Below are 17885 nucleotides of genomic sequence, written 5' to 3'. Positions count from 1 at the left end.
AATTATCATTCATGTGTTGCTCGTCATTGTAATGCTATGAAGGATTTATTGTAAAGAATCCAAAAGCAGTATTTTCAGGCATTTGCCTGCGTTCCGTTTTTATGAATTGCAAGAGAACGTGGAGAATTAATGGGTGGCTGAGGCCCCCTAGTGCCAGCAGAGCACACTGCACTCCTCAGGCACAACGGCCACTTTATATTTACTCTTATTTTTTAATGTAAAGAAACACTTTTTAGGCTAAGATTCCTTATGGTGTATTAATTGTTTGCCTTAAATTGCTTTCTTACTGGAAACATGAATTCTTGATCATTGAAATTTTATTTTTATGTCTTCTTTTACAAAGCTGTGCAAACAGTGAGAGAAATTATTCTGGTTTGCAATTATTCTCATTAATATTTGCATTGTAGGCAAAAAACTATATAGGGAAGCTGAATGCTTGTGAGGTAAATTTTTGGTCACAGTTATATGTCTGCCCAAGAATGACTGGGAGGAAGCATAGCTAGTGGTGTCAGATGCTGTGGTGTATTATATAACTTGGCGGTGGGAGTGATGGGGAAGAAAAAGTGCCAGCAAGGGAGGAGCAAGACAGTTGTGGGATTTTGGTTTGGTTTTGTGGTTATTAGCCATGTGGTTTTGGTTGAATTGCTAAGACCTTGAGAATCACTTCTGAATGCTATGATCTAAGGTACAGCAGTGTGGGTATCTGTTAGAATAGATTCCTTTTGTGCTTAAAATTTAACTTAAAAGTGTGTATTTACAACTAGTGTAAAGTAGTATAGAGCTGCCTTTCAAGGAAGAAGATTAGAGTCTAGAATCTGGCTCCATGTAAGGTAATTTAATGGTGGCTTTAGACTATTACTGAAACAGCTCTTTTCAGTATTTCTGTGTTGCATAGTCTCAGAATTTGTTGGAATTTGTCTTGTTTTTGTCAAAATCTAGCTATGTACTCTTGTGACAAAGTTTTGGCATTCAGTCAGGTATGAATAGCAGCTAATAAAGTTTTAATAAATCAATTTTGGTGTTTAGTTGGCTTGTCACTCTCGCCAGTCTGTAACGTTCCCCCTCATTTTACTGTTACACAAATTTTTAATGAGGAAAAGAAGGTGGTGAGCCTAGTGCAGAATGCTGTTGCATGTCATTCTTTAACAATGAAATCAAAAAGTGCAGATGTAAAGTTTAGCCTTTATAAGTAGATATGCTTTGATTTCTAGACATTTTGTAAACTAGTGTCTTCAGAGATAAAGTTGCCAAAGACACCTGAAATGTACTCAGAGGGGAGTAGGGAGGACATGAGAAAGGTAAAAAGTTCCAAGGAATCACTCTGCGTGACGTTAGATCTGTGTCTTTTGTTCTTATTTTGGATGCATTTTGGAAGCCTAGTGTTGGTGGTCTCTACAAAGGCCTACCCTACACAAACACTTTTTCTTCAGGGCTATCAGTTCTTAGAGTAAATGGTAACTGTTTTCAAAATACATTGTTAAGTCAAAATGGTTTGAATGGTAATCTTCATTGGTTTTTTTCCAAAGACAGTAAGGTTGATGCTTCCAAAGCTGTGAAACAGAATGTGCTGAAAGTGAACTTTTCTGCCCTTTCTGTTGTTCCCTGGTTTAGATGCTGAGTTGGCTGAAGGCTGTAGGTGTGATCTAGCCATGCCTCTACACTATCTACTAGTCACGATCCAGTTAGCATCTGAGTTTCAAGAACTTTTGTTCAGTTGAACTTTTCTATGAACATCAGTAGCAGACTTAGGAAGAACAAATAGAAATGAAGGAGGGTTGGGATTTATATTTTGTTTTGCTATTAGTTGAGGTATATCTCATAATTTCTATCACAAAGAATATTTTATACTTTGTCATAATTTTCTGCTGTTTTGAAGGACCAGTTCAGGCTGAAGAAACCTAGTTGTGGGATACAGTTGTGTGTGGACCTGAACATACCCTACTGTAATCAATGTCTATCCCTTAAACTGTTCTGGATTTACAAATGTCTCACTTGTGTTTGGAATAGCTGTGGAACATGCCACATTATTACAAATTAAAAAGGGAAAGATTCAGTATAACATTCTTCTTTTTTTCTTTCTTTCTTTTTTTTTTTTGGCAGTTCTTCAAGGATCTTATGCATAGCATATGAGGTTTTGCAGGGTTTGCAGTATATGAACAAACATGGAATGGTCCACCGAGCACTCTCTCCTTGCAATATTCTTTTGGATCGAAAGGTACAGCTGCAGAAATTAGTCTGGTTCTTGTTTGATTTTTGTTTTTTCCTCTTGCTGCCAATGGGCAGCATGCTATGTCATATATGAGCATTGGGCAGTCACAGCCTTTCTGATGGGGAAAAAGATGTTGTGGTCGTTTTTGTTGTGGGTTTGTTGTTTGGGCTTTTTTTTAAACTACAGTTTCCCCCCATTTCTTAAATTTCAAATGTATTTCAGATTTTTCCTCTTTTCGCATTTTCTTCTATCCCAAACCACTTTTTTCACCCTTTTCTTCTTACAGTGGTATTCTAAGTATACTTGTCATCATTGTGATTAGTTACAAGACCTTCCTAGCTGTTGGAATATGAAAATATTTCTTCTGGCTAATTAGCAGTTAATAACATCTCTTGTGTTTCGTGGCAATCTGATACTTTTAAGATACCAACATATTTCTTTGTTAATTTTAAATTATTAAAATTCCTGTGTCTTTCAAATCTGTTGTCACAGACTGTTGAGTTTGCAGTGTGGAATACAGGTTCTTTTCATAAAAGCTGGGAGAAATTAATAGCTGCTGTTATACGCAGAGCAGTTGCTTCGTCTGAACTGACAGCTAAAGAGCTTGGTCTGTCTGCATAACCCCTCTCTCTTTCCCCTTCTTTGTTTATATAGAATAGCTAGATCCTTCCCTTGGAAGGAAGGAATGGTGTTTTTAATATACTTGTAAACAAATGAAAATCATAATGATACTTCAACAAGCAAAAGTACTTAGGATTTTAAGATACTCCTAAAATCAATAAAGGAACAAAAGCAGGCCATGAGACCATAAACTTCTAAACTTTTCCTCTGCACTTTCAATAGCTTGCTGATGTAGCCTTCACTGTTGAATGATCTGCAGGCTGGCTAAGTATAATTCAAAATTCAGCAGAAATAATGTCTCAGTTTAACATAACTTCTGGACCTATTTTTTGTTGTTTTGGTGTTAACTTTCTGCCTCCACAGAACTAAAGCAAGCACCTGGAAAACTTGGGGTTTTTTGGAATATGTGTTGACACAGTTAAGTAGAGCAAGCTAGTAATGAATTGATGGGAAGGACTGCAGGAGCAAGGCTGGGTAAATAGAAAAGGTGAGGGAATACTGGTGATACTTAGGGAGTTCTGGGATTCAAACAGGATTTTGAACAGTTTTCAAACAGGAAAAATGTTCAGTAGAGTATTTAAGCCTTTTTAATTTACTGAAAATATACTGTAACTTACAAAGTTCTGATTTTCTTATGCATTCCAAACAATCTGATTACTTAATGCCCTTGGAAAGTGAAAGTATTAGAAATAAGCACCTTATTAACTTGCCGTGGAGTTCTACATAATAGATGAGACAGAAATTTAAGAAGGTGATTTTATAGGTATCTGTCTTCTGGCAGCTAATGCAACTTGAATATTTTATTATTTTTTTAATTTTTTATTCTTTTCTTTTTTTTTTTTTTTTTTTTTAGCTTAAACACAGATTTTTCCAGGATCAGATTCTGCTGCTCTTAATCATTTTTTATTTTCCTTTTCAGGGACACGTGAAGTTGGCTAAATTTGGACTCTACCATATGACTGCTCAAGGTGTTGATGTTGATTTTCCTATAGGGTAAGGTAGTAGCTACACAGTACAGATATGTCAGGGATATATTTTTTCAGGAAACAATTTATGCTTTGAGGAATCATCTTCAAAAATGTGTTGTATGCATAGATTATAGGTTGCTGGTTTGATTCATACTTGTTGCATACATCCCTTACACAGAAGCTTCTGATAACGTCACTGAAGAGGTTATCATCTGACTAGATGAAATTAATGAAAGAGAATGGATACCACACAAACATACTACTGTAATTATATGATGTCAGCCCTTATTGCCTAGATTTGCCTTCAAATGGTAGTAGTTCCCTGGGACTCAGACAATCTAATTTCAAATTTAGGAGAAACCACAACCAGCACTTTGCTGTTGCACACTGCTGTAGGCATCTTGCTCTTTATCATTTTGTGATTTGTTTTCAAGTGATCTTACTGTCTAGCCGAAGTGCCATTACAGGGTTTCCTTGCCGTTTTTTGAGGTGTCATGTTGTTTACAGTTGAAACACGGAGCTGATTCTTGAAGATATGCCCAAAAGAAATAATGATGTTTCCATTCAAAAGGTGGTTTCAGATTTTGGGATTTTTTAAGCATTATAATGAATTGTTTATAGAAAAATCAATAGTGTTGTTTTAAAATCATCTAGCAGCAGGTAAAGTATGTCCTCAACACCTTTGTTGTTTGGTTTTTTTTACAAATTCAGAAGTTATTTGATGGGAATGCTGTCAGTGGAGGAGAATACTGCCACCACAGACCCAGTATGGGTCTAGGATACATTTAGCTAACGTACAAGTGCTAGAACACAATACATATTTTCTTTGAGATATGTAGGCATACTATTTTGAAAGCTGCTGTTACTTTCTAGCACAAAAAGTCAGAGCTAGTGATTAAGATTTGACCTTTTGTGTAGTAGGCACTATGTATTATACAACTGGAGGGAAACTTTGCTGTTATGTGTAGGTTTTGACTGGATAAAATAGAACAATCTGCATTGCTATGAGTTCTAGTTTCTCAGAATGCAAAATTATTTTGATTACTGTAACTGGAAAGGTAGGGTTTTGGACAGACAGGATATTAACGTTGCTGCATCTTTCTAGGTACCCATCATATCTGGCACCTGAAGTAATTGCACAGGGAATAGTAAAACCAAGTGATCATACTCAGTGTGAGAAGCCTCAGCCTTCTGGCCCTAAATCAGATCTCTGGTCTCTCGGTATAATATTATTTGAGCTTTGCATGGTATGTAAGAGGATGATTCTCTGGATTGTGACTCTTGGGGAATAGTTACATTAACTTGGTTGCTCTTGAGTTTGGGGTTCATGACACTTTGCCTATTACTCAAGTCCAAATACCAGAATATGTTAGTATTCCTACCTGGACAGTATTGGTGGGGGTTCTAGTAGTAGGGTGCGTATTGACTTGGTATGTGTGTATGTGTTAACCATGAAGGGCAGCTGCCTGTTAAGCTACAGTGATGTGAGTGCATGATAGAATTCTTAGTGAGGAATAGCTTCTGAACCAGGAAGTCTCTCTAGATAATCTGTTGTTTAATTGTGCTTTTAAGCATGGAATATTTGTCATGCCCTCATTCTCCTTAGAAAGGTTGAGAAACTAATACAGTTGCATGGAGGGGAAGAGAAGGGAGAGTCTCTCTTGCTGTCAGAGCTTAAAGAGCTTCTATACAGAATTACAGGTTTAATTTGGAAAATGCTTACTTGACTCTAGAAGTTGAAATACATTATAACAGCTCTTTATGTTTGCTCTTTGTATATGTTAAACTGGCCTTCTTTGATTCAAACACAAAAACATTCTGTAGGGAGGTATGATCTAACAAATACCTCAATGTTGATATTTAGTCTCATTATATAACTAAATTGTCAGGCAATTGCATGGTCAAGAATCTGTCTTATATAGTGATTAGATCAGGATATTGGAAACAGTCTTATTTTGCATATTCTACTGTAAATTTGCGTAGTGTTCATAGATCATGATTTATTCTTTTGAATAAGTACATTTTGTTTAAAATGTGATGATGGTATTCTTTGAAACACCTTTAGAGGGGTTTTCAGGTGACTTTTCAAAAACACCGTGCGATAATACAAGCTATGATGATTATCATGTTTAGTAATGAATTACCTGTGTTCGTGTTTATGTTGGAGAAAGTACAGTTCTTAGAAGCCTGTTTCCTGTTTCTGAGTTAATAATAAGCTTGCAGTTTTGCTAAGGCAGCTTGGAACTTTGTTTTGCCTTGTTGTTGTTGTTGTTGTTTGTTTTGTATTTGTTCTGGGAAAGAGACTTTATAAATGATACATTTTTTCTTTATGATGGCATGAAATGGTTTCTGCTATAGTTGAGGTAAATAGTTTTCCTGAATCTAAAATTCATGCATGGAAGCTTAGTTCACTCTCTTTGTATATAGATGGGTGTGTATGGTATCTAAATATTTTTATGTAGCGACATTCAACTGTTGATTTGATTTTGTTATTCATTTAGGGGAGAAAATTATTCCAGAGTTTGGAGATAGCAGAAAGATTGAAATTTATCATAATGTTAGGTAAGTAGCACAAAATCAATTTTTCAGGTTTCTAATCAGCTCTATAATTAGAGCTTTACAGACTAGTCAGCTTGTGATGTTCAGACCTAAGGTACTTCATCTTTGTCAGCTTTCATCTCCAGAATTAAATAGGCATTTGAAATATGGTTGCTTGTCTAGGGAAGGTGCAGAGGTGGGTGCCAGGAAAAATACATTTGCAGAACTGTGAGTAGGTTAGAGAAAGGGCAAACTATATATAAAAAAAAAAAAAATTGCTCAGAAAAGGTTGTACTTTTGATGGTTATTTGTTGTTTTATGTTGCAGGAGGTTTCTGAAATGAGTTAGGAATTTTATGATGCTAAAGAAAACTGTCCCTGCACTAGCAGTGCTTGTGTACCAAATCCCAAGCAGGGAGAAGCAGGACTCAAATAGGAAGACAGAAAATAAAAAGAGCTGAGAAGTGTGTTACTGGATCCAGGCTTATGTTTCTGGATTCACCTAAAAACTATAAAACATAACTGTAGACATGGAATTATTGCTTAATGTAAATGAGTCTGGAAGTGGGTACATTTTGTGGCCTTTAAAAGTTGGTTTATTGTAGAATTTATGTATAAACCATGTGGAGGGAAAGGACATGAATTTGCAATTTAAAGTTTTGTCAGTAAGTTATTATCTAGAGCAAATACCAATACTGTTGAAGTTAGTTACTGTTGGTAGAAACATAGTTTTCATTCAGTAGTTAGTGCTTGGGTGCTGAAATTTTGTTTTGTTAACAAAGCGTCCTGAAGCATTTCAGTTCCCTTCAAGTTGAATGCAAGTTACATGTAACCTTTATCCACTGAAAAACCTTCATGTCCTGAATTAGGAATTATTTTCTCAATAACATGTTGAAAACAAGTTATGAAGTACCGCTAGTATTATCTGCAGGTAGCAATAAAACAAAAATTACCTTGACATTCTAGATGCAGATATTTAAATTGTTCTAGGGATATTTTTTTTTGGAAGTGGAAACACTGTTTTAAATTATTTGACAGAAACTGACACTGTGGATTTACTAAGCCTCCAAAAATATTTTCACTGTTAAATGAGGTGTGCTGATTAACTTCCTTAGGCTTCGATTTTCTGTCTGCATAGGTGATGATAATAATTTTCATTTCTAATTTTGAGAATTCACTTTTATATGATGTGACAATGTCAATAAAAACCCAAAGTTAAGTGCTTTTTATTGGGGTGGGTTTTTATCTGATTCACTGCTTAATTGTTACCATTTTTTTCAAAGTCTTGAACTCTTTATTGTTTGTTTTTCAAAGGCTGTGTAGATGATATTGTAACTGTATTGGCTGAAGAACATGGTTGCCTTGATATTATTAAGGTTGGTGGAACTAGTTTACTTTTCCATACAGTCTTATCCAAAACATTTTATTATTGTTGCATAGTATTTCATATACTTTTTTTTTAACTTGTTTAGTCACTTGATGTATTGCAGTATAAAGAAAATTTTTGAAGTCTAAACTACTTATCTAAGATCCCTTCAAATAACCAGTACTGGTAAAATTCATTCTTTGCTAAAATTCCTGTCAATCTCAGTAAATGTTAACACTCTCTGGATAGAAAAAAATTCTTTAAAGTGTTGGGGGTTAAGAACTTTTCTTCTGGAGATTTAGTCTTCTATCTGGTCCACTTTATACTTATTGATAGTGTAGGTTTATACAGTTCAACTCCTCCTCACTCCCAACATTGTTCACTGAATTTTAGTGTCTGTATTTTGAGACATTATGTGAAAGGATTCTGACTGTTAGCAGAAGGGAGTTCCCAGGTACTGCATTGTCTCAAACTGGGCACAGAATATCTAAATTTAAAAATAAAAATAAAAAGCTAAGCTGCATGCATTGCAATTTTTTTTCCCCCAAAAGCAAATGGAGGGCTGAGGGTTGAGAAGAATAATTTCCCCAGCATTTTAACTAACTTTGTATGTGTAGGTGTGAAATTATATTGCTTTCAAAGGAGTAGCCTGTATGTTAAAAGTATGAGCTAAATTAAGCTCAAATTAATTAATGCTGAATTAAAACAGTAATAAACAGACCTCCTACATATTTTTCTTATGTTCTAGGGCCTTTCTGAAAATACCATAGCTCTGCTGAAGAAATGCCTTATATTCCAACCTTCTAAGAGGCAAGTATTCAGTCCAAATGCCTAGTAAACTCTGCTGGGATACTATGAAATTAGATGACCTGTTGCTGAACCTTTTTTGGAGTAATGATGATTTATGCTATATTTAAGAAATTCTTGGTTTTGTTGCTTTTCAGTGTTTAATGGAAAAGAATTGGGGGAGGTGGAGGGAGGGGAAATCAAGTGTGCAAAACCTTGAGATTGAACCTGAGTATTTTTGGGAAAAACTGTTCATGCATTTGTAGTTCTAAGTTCACAGTTTTTACTGCTTCAGTGTCTGGAAGTTGGTGGTGGTTAATGTAGCTCAGTTGTAGCCAGAATTAGGGCTGCTTTCTTCAAGTTTCCTCTTTCAAAGTACATTTTCATGATGTTAGTCTACCACAACTGTCTTTTGCAAAGAAAAGCAGAAAGTATGCTTTTGTACTTCAATCAAGGCTTTGCATCTTTCCATCTATGCTTAGAGGAATTAAAGGGGATTAATAATATTGTTGCTATGTACATTAAATTAAGGTGAGATCTGTACTTGATCTGTAAACAGACTGCATGGTGTTTTAAACATCATGAATTGAACAAAATTGGTAGACATTTTTGCTATTAAAATTTCTGAAATCCAATATAATTTAAAACAACTTGCTGATATTTGTTAGGGGGCCATTTCTTACTGAAATACAAGATTATTTTTTTTTTTTGGAAGCACTTTACTCTTAGTGTTTTATTCTCATTTCTTAATTCAAGGCCAACTCCAGAGGAACTGCTGCATGACAGTTTGTTCAGTGAAGTATCCTCAGTATATCCTCTCTTCCATAAACCTGCTGGTCTGTTCTCTTCTTCTCCAAGGTGTGCTAATTTAACGCTTCCTGAAGACATAAGTCAATTATGTAAAGGTAAAAGCAGGTAGTGGGATAAATGTCATTGGAGGGGGGAAGGAAAATAAAATGTTTTGGGGTTTTCTTTGAATACTTTGTTGGAGAGAAACTATTACATGCTACAATTATACATTCTTGTAGTAGTTGTTTAATGGGCAGAGATATAGGCAAACATGTTTTAAGGAATGTGTGCAAGTCAAAGGAGGGCATCTTGATTTTGTGTTTCAGCCTCGGGGATTAAAAAGTTATCATTAGTATTCAAGAACGGTTGAAATATCAATATCATCTTTTGCCTTTAGAATCTGGAGATGTGCATGTGTAAGGTAGGGTTTTTTACACTAAATTGTGTTGTGAATTGGTAATTGGATTCTGCTGGGTCATAGTATGAGATGATTTTTGCACGTATTGGAAGACTAAATCCTTGTGAAAAAGGTCATATTCTAGAATAAAAAGATGACATTTCTGAATTTGAAACTACAGTATGCTGGAAGTGTTACTAGTCCTCGTTAACTTTTTCTGAACTCAGATTTCTACATGTTTAGAATACACTGTACAATTTTTTGAGATAAAGATTTTATACCTTGTTGTTACTGGTATGGTATGATGTGTGAAGGGAAGATGGATCGTAACTACTCAGTATGAATCACTAGTTTCTTATTTTTACATTTAGCTTTGTGTTGTGTACAAAATAGTGTGGGGGGTGGGGGTGTGTGGGGTTTAAAGACACAGTAGGCAAAAGTCCACACTTTAGTGTATTTATCTGAATGGTTCTCTTTTCTGGCACCAAGGCAAACTGCAGAAATAATTGCTTTTTTTCTGACTTCTGCCCATCTGCTGCTATTTTCTTAAATCTTCTTAAATGGCACTTCAAAAGGGAAGATCACTTTTCCTCTTAACTTCACATGAAGGTCTAGGACTTTTCAAGCATAATTATTTATTTTTCAACAGTATTTGTTTAGAATGGAAGAAGTACAAGCTGCCTAAAAAATGTACCTCATTTTTATGTGGTTTCTACTAACAGGTGAAGATAGTGACTACCTAGCAGAAAGATCAATTGAAGAGGTTTATTATCTCTGGTGTTTGGCTGGAGGAGACTTGGAGAAAGAACTTGTCAACAAGGAAATCATTCGATCAAAGCCACCTGTCTGCACGCTTCCCAAGTAAGGAAGGAGAAGCCCTTTAAGGGAAGGGAGGATGGATGGAGAAGGCCACTGGTTCTGAGAGAACATTTTTGGTTTTGTTTTTCATTTCAAGACCTGTATGTATGCAAAATATTGAAGATAGTATTCTTGATTAGGGGGAAATATTGTCATTTCCCTTCTTACCCAATTTAAGGCATTGTTTGAATGCCTTATATTTCTCACCTAACTGTACTTCATATGTTTTGTAAAATAAGAAGAAATGTTGATGAAGTGCAAAATACTGAACTGGAAGTCCCTAAATTAAGCACACTTTGCAGTAGCATTAAGTTTTAGTAAAAATGTCTCACTGTGCTTCAACAGCAGATTTGTAATTGCAGTTTAATTTAATAAATTTGGTAGCAAATTCTCACATTCTGAATTTCCTTTCACAGAGCAGCAGTGCTGAATGGTCAACCTGATTATTCAGCAGATCAGCTGACTGCTTTTCTTTAAAAAAAAAGCTTATTTTTATGACTTGATCTGTAACAGCATGTTATTCATTACTACTTTTATCTTACTGCTGCACACATTGCAATTTTATATGGTTTTAATCCCACAATCTGATGTTAATAACCATAATTATGTATCCATGTAGATCAATTACCTGGTCTGTGTTTTAAAGACACATGAAGTCAGTGTACAGCCAAAATGTAGTAGCTTTAAAAAAAAAAAAAAGTGTCATGTCTAGATTTTAAGTGATGTTTTGGTGGTAAAATTACTGTGAGATTTTGAGGGATTGCCTATTTCTGTACCCACTGGTGAATGCGTGTGCATTTGAATTATAAGGGGAAAGCATTTTTAGTCATACTATCTATCTTGAGGGTGAGGTGTTAATTTAAAAAAGGCAATCTAACTCCATTTGCTAAGCAATACCTAGAATGCAAGCTTAACTTTGGAAATCAATTTCTTGTTACCTACTTCAAAAGTATCACCAAATTGGTGGTAATGCAGACAATTTGTGTATATTGGATGTACTGGATTCATTTGTATCCTTAGATGGACTGCAAAAGAAAAGGTCTGGGTCAGACTTCTGCTTTTTGTCATGGTGGGAAGTGGTTTTCATATGACAATAACGTTTTATTTTTGCTTTTCACAATAAATGTCAGTCCTGGTCTGTGCCAGGTCAAGGAATAAAAGGGAACAGTAATCCCATATCTCATTACTCTCATTACTCTTCCTTTGTGTGCAAACCAAAGTTACAGAAAACCAGAAATGTGCCTTTCTGCAGAAAAAAACTGAATAATTTAAGGTGATTCCCTTGGTAGCAGGTTTCATGCCATACAGAGTCAATACAGTATACTTCTAAGCGCTAGTATTTTGTTTTAAGGAAGAAACTGATTGATGTAAGAATTTTTTTTTCTAATGCAAGTCTTGTGTTATAAAATGACCTGATTGTTGTTTTTTTTACTTTTCTCCCTTTTGAAGCTTTTTATTAGAAGATGGTGAGAGCTTTGGGCAAGGACGAGATAGAAGCTCCCTCCTAGATGACACCACTGTGACTTTGTCCCTATGCCAACTCCGAAACGTAAGAGGAATATTGTGCACTTGTTCTTATGGCTTCATTGCAGAAACATTTGTTTAAAGGATATATGGAACAGCAGCTCATACTGCTGTTCCTGCAAGTGACAGTGTTACTGATTCCAAGAGAACTTTATTGGCACCTGAGTCAGATTCTGATCTATGCTAATAAATTGCTTTGCAAAAGCTTACTAAATCTGATTTTCTTCGGTCCCTCCATCCCCTTCCTGTGTCCCTCCCTTTCCTTATTTTTGTTTACTGCTTTGTTCTGATGTAGCCGGAAGAGTTCTATAGTACCTGATATCCTCCGCAATTGATAAACTAATTGGATAGTGAGTGTCGTCTTGCATTCCTTAGTTCCTGTCTGTCAGTGGCTCACAATATTCAAAAGGAAGATCAACACAATTCAGCTGCAGCTCCTTAATGGCTTTATACTTAAAGTTGGATACCAAGTTTCTAGTAGTTAATTACTAATCTTTGGAATATATAGCTATGAAACAACTAGTTCAAAAGATCACTTTAAACCGTTTTGCCAGAAGGCAGTAATGCAGTTTTCTTCCATCTTCAGTGGCAAAATCAACATATGATAACCTTAATTTTGCCTGATGTAATGATGAGTTACAAGATTTAATGCATATATCACTGAAATGTTTTAATTGTTCACATTCTTTGCACGTGTAAAGCTTTATTGCTGTAGAATTAGAAGTTTATGCTGCACTCTTTGCAGCTTGCTTTTTATAGTAGTGAATGCAATTCTGTCACAGTCTTTATAAAAAAAACTTTCCATATGATTACAGGGGTCAATACAGACAGGAAGGTGACTTCTGAAGTCTTGACCTCTGCCACCATTACCTTAATTTTGAGGGCAGTGTGGCAAATACTGAAGAAATTTGTTAACACAGTAGAACCTTGCATTACTTCACATAAGGGCATGGAGACAGACCAAAGAACCTGGTGGTTTGCTTGATTGGTGGGTTGTGGAGTGATGGGGGTGAGGTTAAGAATATGCAGCAGCTATTTTAAAGGCAATATAGATACTGCAGCTGCTACTGTTACCATGTAGTATAGTCTGGTTTAGCTTTGTTACTGTGTTTCTTCTATATTATTAGTTTTGCAGCTGTATTGTTTGTTTCAATGTTATCACTATGGAGAGATTGCTAACCAACCCTGGTTATGTAATTTTATGCTAAGAGGGAAAGAGTCATTTAAAACTTCCTGTCGCTGAGGAGACTGTTGTATCGGTAACTGATGAAACAACCTTGTACTCTCCTTGGGCTGTCTCATATAAAGGAACTAAATTAAGGTTCAGTGATTGGTTAGCTGTAATATGGGATCGAGTATTGTTCGAGACCCCTTAGAAGTCTTAGAGATACCTGTAAGGAGCATGTGTGATGCTTAGTTAACGTAGTACCACCTGTTGAATTAATATGTATGATTTTTTCCGAGAAATGTAATGCATAAACATGTGTGGACTATATAATTTTGTTTGAATGAGACATATGGCATACATGTTAAGTGGAACAATCCCCTGTACATAGGGCGCTGCAAGAAAGGATTCCTGCTTCATAATGCTACACTGGTGTTAAGGAGTTTTCTTATTGTTACGTACTGTTGTTCTTACAAAAGGGCAGCTTTTAAGGCTTTTTCTTAAACTTCTTGATCTGTAATTTTGGATATTGCTGCCTACTTCTATAAGTACAGCAGCAAATATATAATGAAGTTTAATTTTGCGGAAGACACAAGCCTGAACCTTGCAGTGTTAGTTGAAATAAATTTTTAAACTTATGCCGTTCTTCAAGCACCTTTTATAGAGCAGAGCTTGATAGTTATAATCAAAAGAGGATCAGTAGTGAATGAACTGTTCTGTCAGTCCCAGGAGGAACAGGCTGTGTGCCTGCTGTATGACTCTTAAGTTAGGAACTGATCTGCAAAACAGAGCGCTGCAGGGAGGGTGATATTAAACATCAATTGCAATGCACCAAACTTGTCTGAAAACTTCATGCAAAAGTCAAGGCATGCTTGTCTGTCACCTTTCCAGAGAGTTTCTGTATTTCTGTGCAGCTTTCAGATGCTTCTACTAAAAGGAATTCACATTTGCATAACTGTTCAACTGATTAAAAACATAAACCCAAGTTGTGCAATTATTCTGCAGCTACTTGGATAGGAAGTCCATGTAGAAAAACAAGGAAAAGAAAGAGAGCTGCATAATACTGTAGATCTGTTAATGCGTGTGTGTGTAAATAGGTTTATGAATGAGAGGAGCATTATCTTCAGGCAGAACTTCCATCAGCTCAAGAAGCTTGTATTAGCAAAAGATTTTAGAGTTAAAGGCTATATGTTTCTTTACTGATAGAAGACTGAGCTAATGCTTAGGTCTCAAGGCAAGCTACTAGATTTGGCAAATGAACTGTTAATTAATGGGGTTCGTATTCTGCTAAATATTTCCACTTGAATTCTGAGCAGCGTTCTGATAATTTATTTTAATTTTTCATTTCAGAGACTGAAAGATGTTGGTGGAGAAGCATTTTATCCATTGCTTGAAGATGAGTAAGTGTGTGTGTAAGTTTGTACATATACAAGAGACTGAATTTTGAGTTAATTAGTTTTATTTGAGTGTCACACTGCACAGCTAGACAGAACTGCCTTCCAGAACCAAACGTAACATGTCCTTGTTTGGCTCTTAAAGTCCATGAGAGCTGATAAGCACTCTGTACTGACTTAGGGCCCTGATACCAAACTGAGGATCTTAGCCTGTTTCTTTGTTCTGGAAATCAGCTGTTTGTGCTGAATATTCAAAAGTATTCATTTATATTTGTTTCTGACTCAGAAATACATCACAGGATATTAATTTTTTTTTTTGCAGTGATTTGTATTTCTTGCTGTTCACTACTAGTATACAAACTCTTTTTCCAGCCAGTCAACTTTACCTCATTCAAACAGTAGTAATGAGTTGTCTGCAGCTGCTAGTCTTCCTCTGATCATCCGGGAGAGGGACACGGAGTACCAGCTAAATAGAATCGTCCTGTTTGACAGGCTGTTGAAGGTATGGAATCTTTCTGATGCTGGATAATAGGACTTGTTCTGTTTAATTAGAGGATTTGTAAATGACCAAGTAATTGAAAAATGAAGCAGAGATATAAGAGACCACAGTGGGAAAGGGGGAAGAAAACTCTACAGAAGTATAAAAGAATGAAAATGGAAATATGAGAAATTGGTCCTTTTCAGTAGTGGTGAATGTAAAAGTAGGTTTTAGCGTATGCACATGAAAACGGAGCTGCTGCTAATACCTGTTATTTACTGAAGAAAATACTTCTGCATGCTTTATTTCATAACAGACTAAGCTATTATATGTATAAATATGCCTGTAACATTTCTGCGTTTCCAAGCAGTAAGGTACTTGAAAACAATACCAATCTTCACTGTAAGAAATGTGGGGTTTGTACTGCGGGGAGAAAATACCAATCCCTAATTTACATACATGCAGAGAGATGGATTCCTGCTTAAGAATGAGAGCTGATTCCTGCTTAAGAATGAGAGCTGATGAGCATCAAGTACAGTACTAGGAAGGTATAAATTAGAAATATTTAATAAAAAAAAGTTGGATGCATACTGTGAAAAGAAACATAACGAAGAAAAAACTTCTAACAAAAATTTGGATTAGTAAATTTATATATCCAATATATACCAAAGCACATGAATATGTTTATGAGAAGGAGTGGTTATTTTAACATCAAACAGTAGTCTTCCATCCAGGCCTTCCAGTTAGGAATGAAACTTACTTGTAAAACTTGCATTTGCTGTCCAGGCTGACAGCATTTGTCCTTTGGGGGAAAGACCATCCCACAATTGGTATTTGAATTGTTTCAGTTACATGGTAATATTTTTGCTGTTAATCTCTTCTCTTTGAAGGCCTACCCGTATAAGAAAAACCAAATTTGGAAAGAAGCCAGGGTTGACATCCCTCCTCTTCTGAGAGGCATAACGTGGGCTGCCCTGTTGGGTGTTGAGGTAAGGGTAAGCAAATGGGAGGGCATTTGCGGTAGTCCCAGTACTGACTGGTACAGGGATAGGAATGGGATTGACAGGGAAGCTGGAATTTGGCAGGTAGAATTACTGGAATTTCAAACAAAATGAGTTATGAAATTGTGCGAACAAAGACAGAGAACTTGCTTCTTGATTCTAATATTATTTGATTTCAGAGAACATATGTAAACTTCTATACATGTAATTTTGTTTCTGGGATGGAAGAATACTACCCATACAGCCAAATTTTGATGGGTTTTTAAAATACAGTTGGTAGCTAACAGGTTTTTCATTTTATTTTTAGTATTTTTGACAAATGCAGTTAGAATCCTGCTTCAGTCAGCAATACTTGGGCAAAACAGGATGAAAAACATATCAAATTTATTTTTCTCATGTACCAGTCAATGCACTTCCTCCAATGACTGGAGAATAAATAAATTAAATGTAACTCTTATGAACCAAGGGCTTGAAAGGAATGTCTCAGACATGAGGACTCTTCGCTGAGATTTCTTGACTACCAAGTTTTTGCACCTACCCTGCTTGCAGGCTGCAGTAGTGCAGCAAAGAGGTTTTTACAGGTAACACTTCTCAGGTTATTTAGGATATTTAGCTTAGGATGCGGTTTGCTGAGTGCTATATAATATGACCAAAAAAAAGCTGCAAAGGTAAAGAACTGCTGGTCAGGGTCATAGCCTAGGTCTTGGGAGATGAGTCAGTTCTCAGGCTTCATCAGCTTACCATCTGTACAGTTTGTGTAGTGATTCCCTGTCCCATAAACTTAAGACGGATTTGTTAGCATGCCTGTCTCTGGATTTATGCAGGGACAGGCTACTTAAGATTAGTGCATATTGGTTAATTAACAGGCAGCTGGATTCAGTGCCTTTAGAGACAGGGTGCTGAAACCCACTTGCCAGCGGCTGAGGTAAGCGCTGAATTTAAACTGAGAGCATCTCTTGACTTGAAAATGAAAAACTGTATCAAGTACATAGCTTTCTGCATAAACAACTGAAAATCACTGAAGATTGTATTGAGGAGGTCACAGAAAGTTCTGTATGTCCTTAATTATAACAGGATAAAGATGGTTTTGTTAAAACTCAGATGTAAGAATTTTCTGTACTTTGGGAAAATCTTTTTAGGAAAAAAAGGTTACTGACTAAACCACCTAACAAAAACAGTCAACTTCTGTATGTCAGTGTGTACATTGTAATATGCTTTTATGTTAGTAAGGGCTTTCTAAATTCAGGCATTCTTCTTCCCCATTTAGGGTGCCATACAAGCAAAATATGATGCCATTGATAAAGACACACCAATTCCTACAGACAGACAAGTAAGACTTCTGGTGTTATCAAATATTGTCACTTAAGTATCACAAATATCTTTTCCACCAGTCTCAGTCATTTGCATGTTACAGGAGATGTGACTGATAACACTAATAGGGTTCCCCCTATCCTGTAACCTTATTCATGCTGTAGCAAGAATCTTGAAAAACAAGTAGGAATAAGTAGTTTAACTCAAATTATGCTATATAACGTGTGGAAAGCGAAATCCTCTTTTGCTTCAGAATCACTGTTTCTGTAGCAGCAGAGTGTAGTGAACAGTATTACTGATACCTTGTTAAAAGCCCTGTTTTTATCTAATGTTTGTTTTGCCTATTGGACCATGTATCGGATACTGTGGAGTACCCTGAGATCCTGTAAGGTGCGCTGTGCTCCACAGAAATGGGTTCTTGAGCAATTTGAATCTCCAAGAAGTCTTGCCAGACATAAAAAGACATCGTGGACAACAGCTG

The 17885-nt window shown here is 36.0% G+C and overlaps 1 protein-coding gene across 2 annotated transcripts in view; it reads left to right on the top strand.

Annotated features, from left to right (window-relative positions):
- TBCK (TBC1 domain containing kinase) overlaps nucleotides 1–17885 on the top strand; it is a 118024-nt gene that overhangs the window by 28809 nt on the left and 71330 nt on the right. For both annotated transcript variants that reach the window (XM_056327846.1, XM_056327849.1), the window contains exons 4-16: nucleotides 2101–2215; nucleotides 3750–3823; nucleotides 4904–5045; nucleotides 6300–6360; nucleotides 7650–7711; nucleotides 8450–8511; nucleotides 9244–9392; nucleotides 10396–10534; nucleotides 11981–12080; nucleotides 14571–14620; nucleotides 14987–15116; nucleotides 15983–16081; nucleotides 17361–17423. In XM_056327846.1, the coding sequence (XP_056183821.1) occupies nucleotides 2101–2215; nucleotides 3750–3823; nucleotides 4904–5045; nucleotides 6300–6360; nucleotides 7650–7711; nucleotides 8450–8511; nucleotides 9244–9392; nucleotides 10396–10534; nucleotides 11981–12080; nucleotides 14571–14620; nucleotides 14987–15116; nucleotides 15983–16081; nucleotides 17361–17423 (1246 nt within the window). The remainder of the gene's footprint in view (nucleotides 1–2100; nucleotides 2216–3749; nucleotides 3824–4903; nucleotides 5046–6299; nucleotides 6361–7649; nucleotides 7712–8449; nucleotides 8512–9243; nucleotides 9393–10395; nucleotides 10535–11980; nucleotides 12081–14570; nucleotides 14621–14986; nucleotides 15117–15982; nucleotides 16082–17360; nucleotides 17424–17885) is intronic.

The sequence above is a fragment of the Falco biarmicus genome, chromosome 1 (genome assembly GCF_023638135.1).
Source record: "Falco biarmicus isolate bFalBia1 chromosome 1, bFalBia1.pri, whole genome shotgun sequence".
Taxonomy (NCBI): domain Eukaryota; kingdom Metazoa; phylum Chordata; class Aves; order Falconiformes; family Falconidae; genus Falco; species Falco biarmicus.
This window is presented reverse-complemented; position numbering and strand designations above follow the sequence as displayed.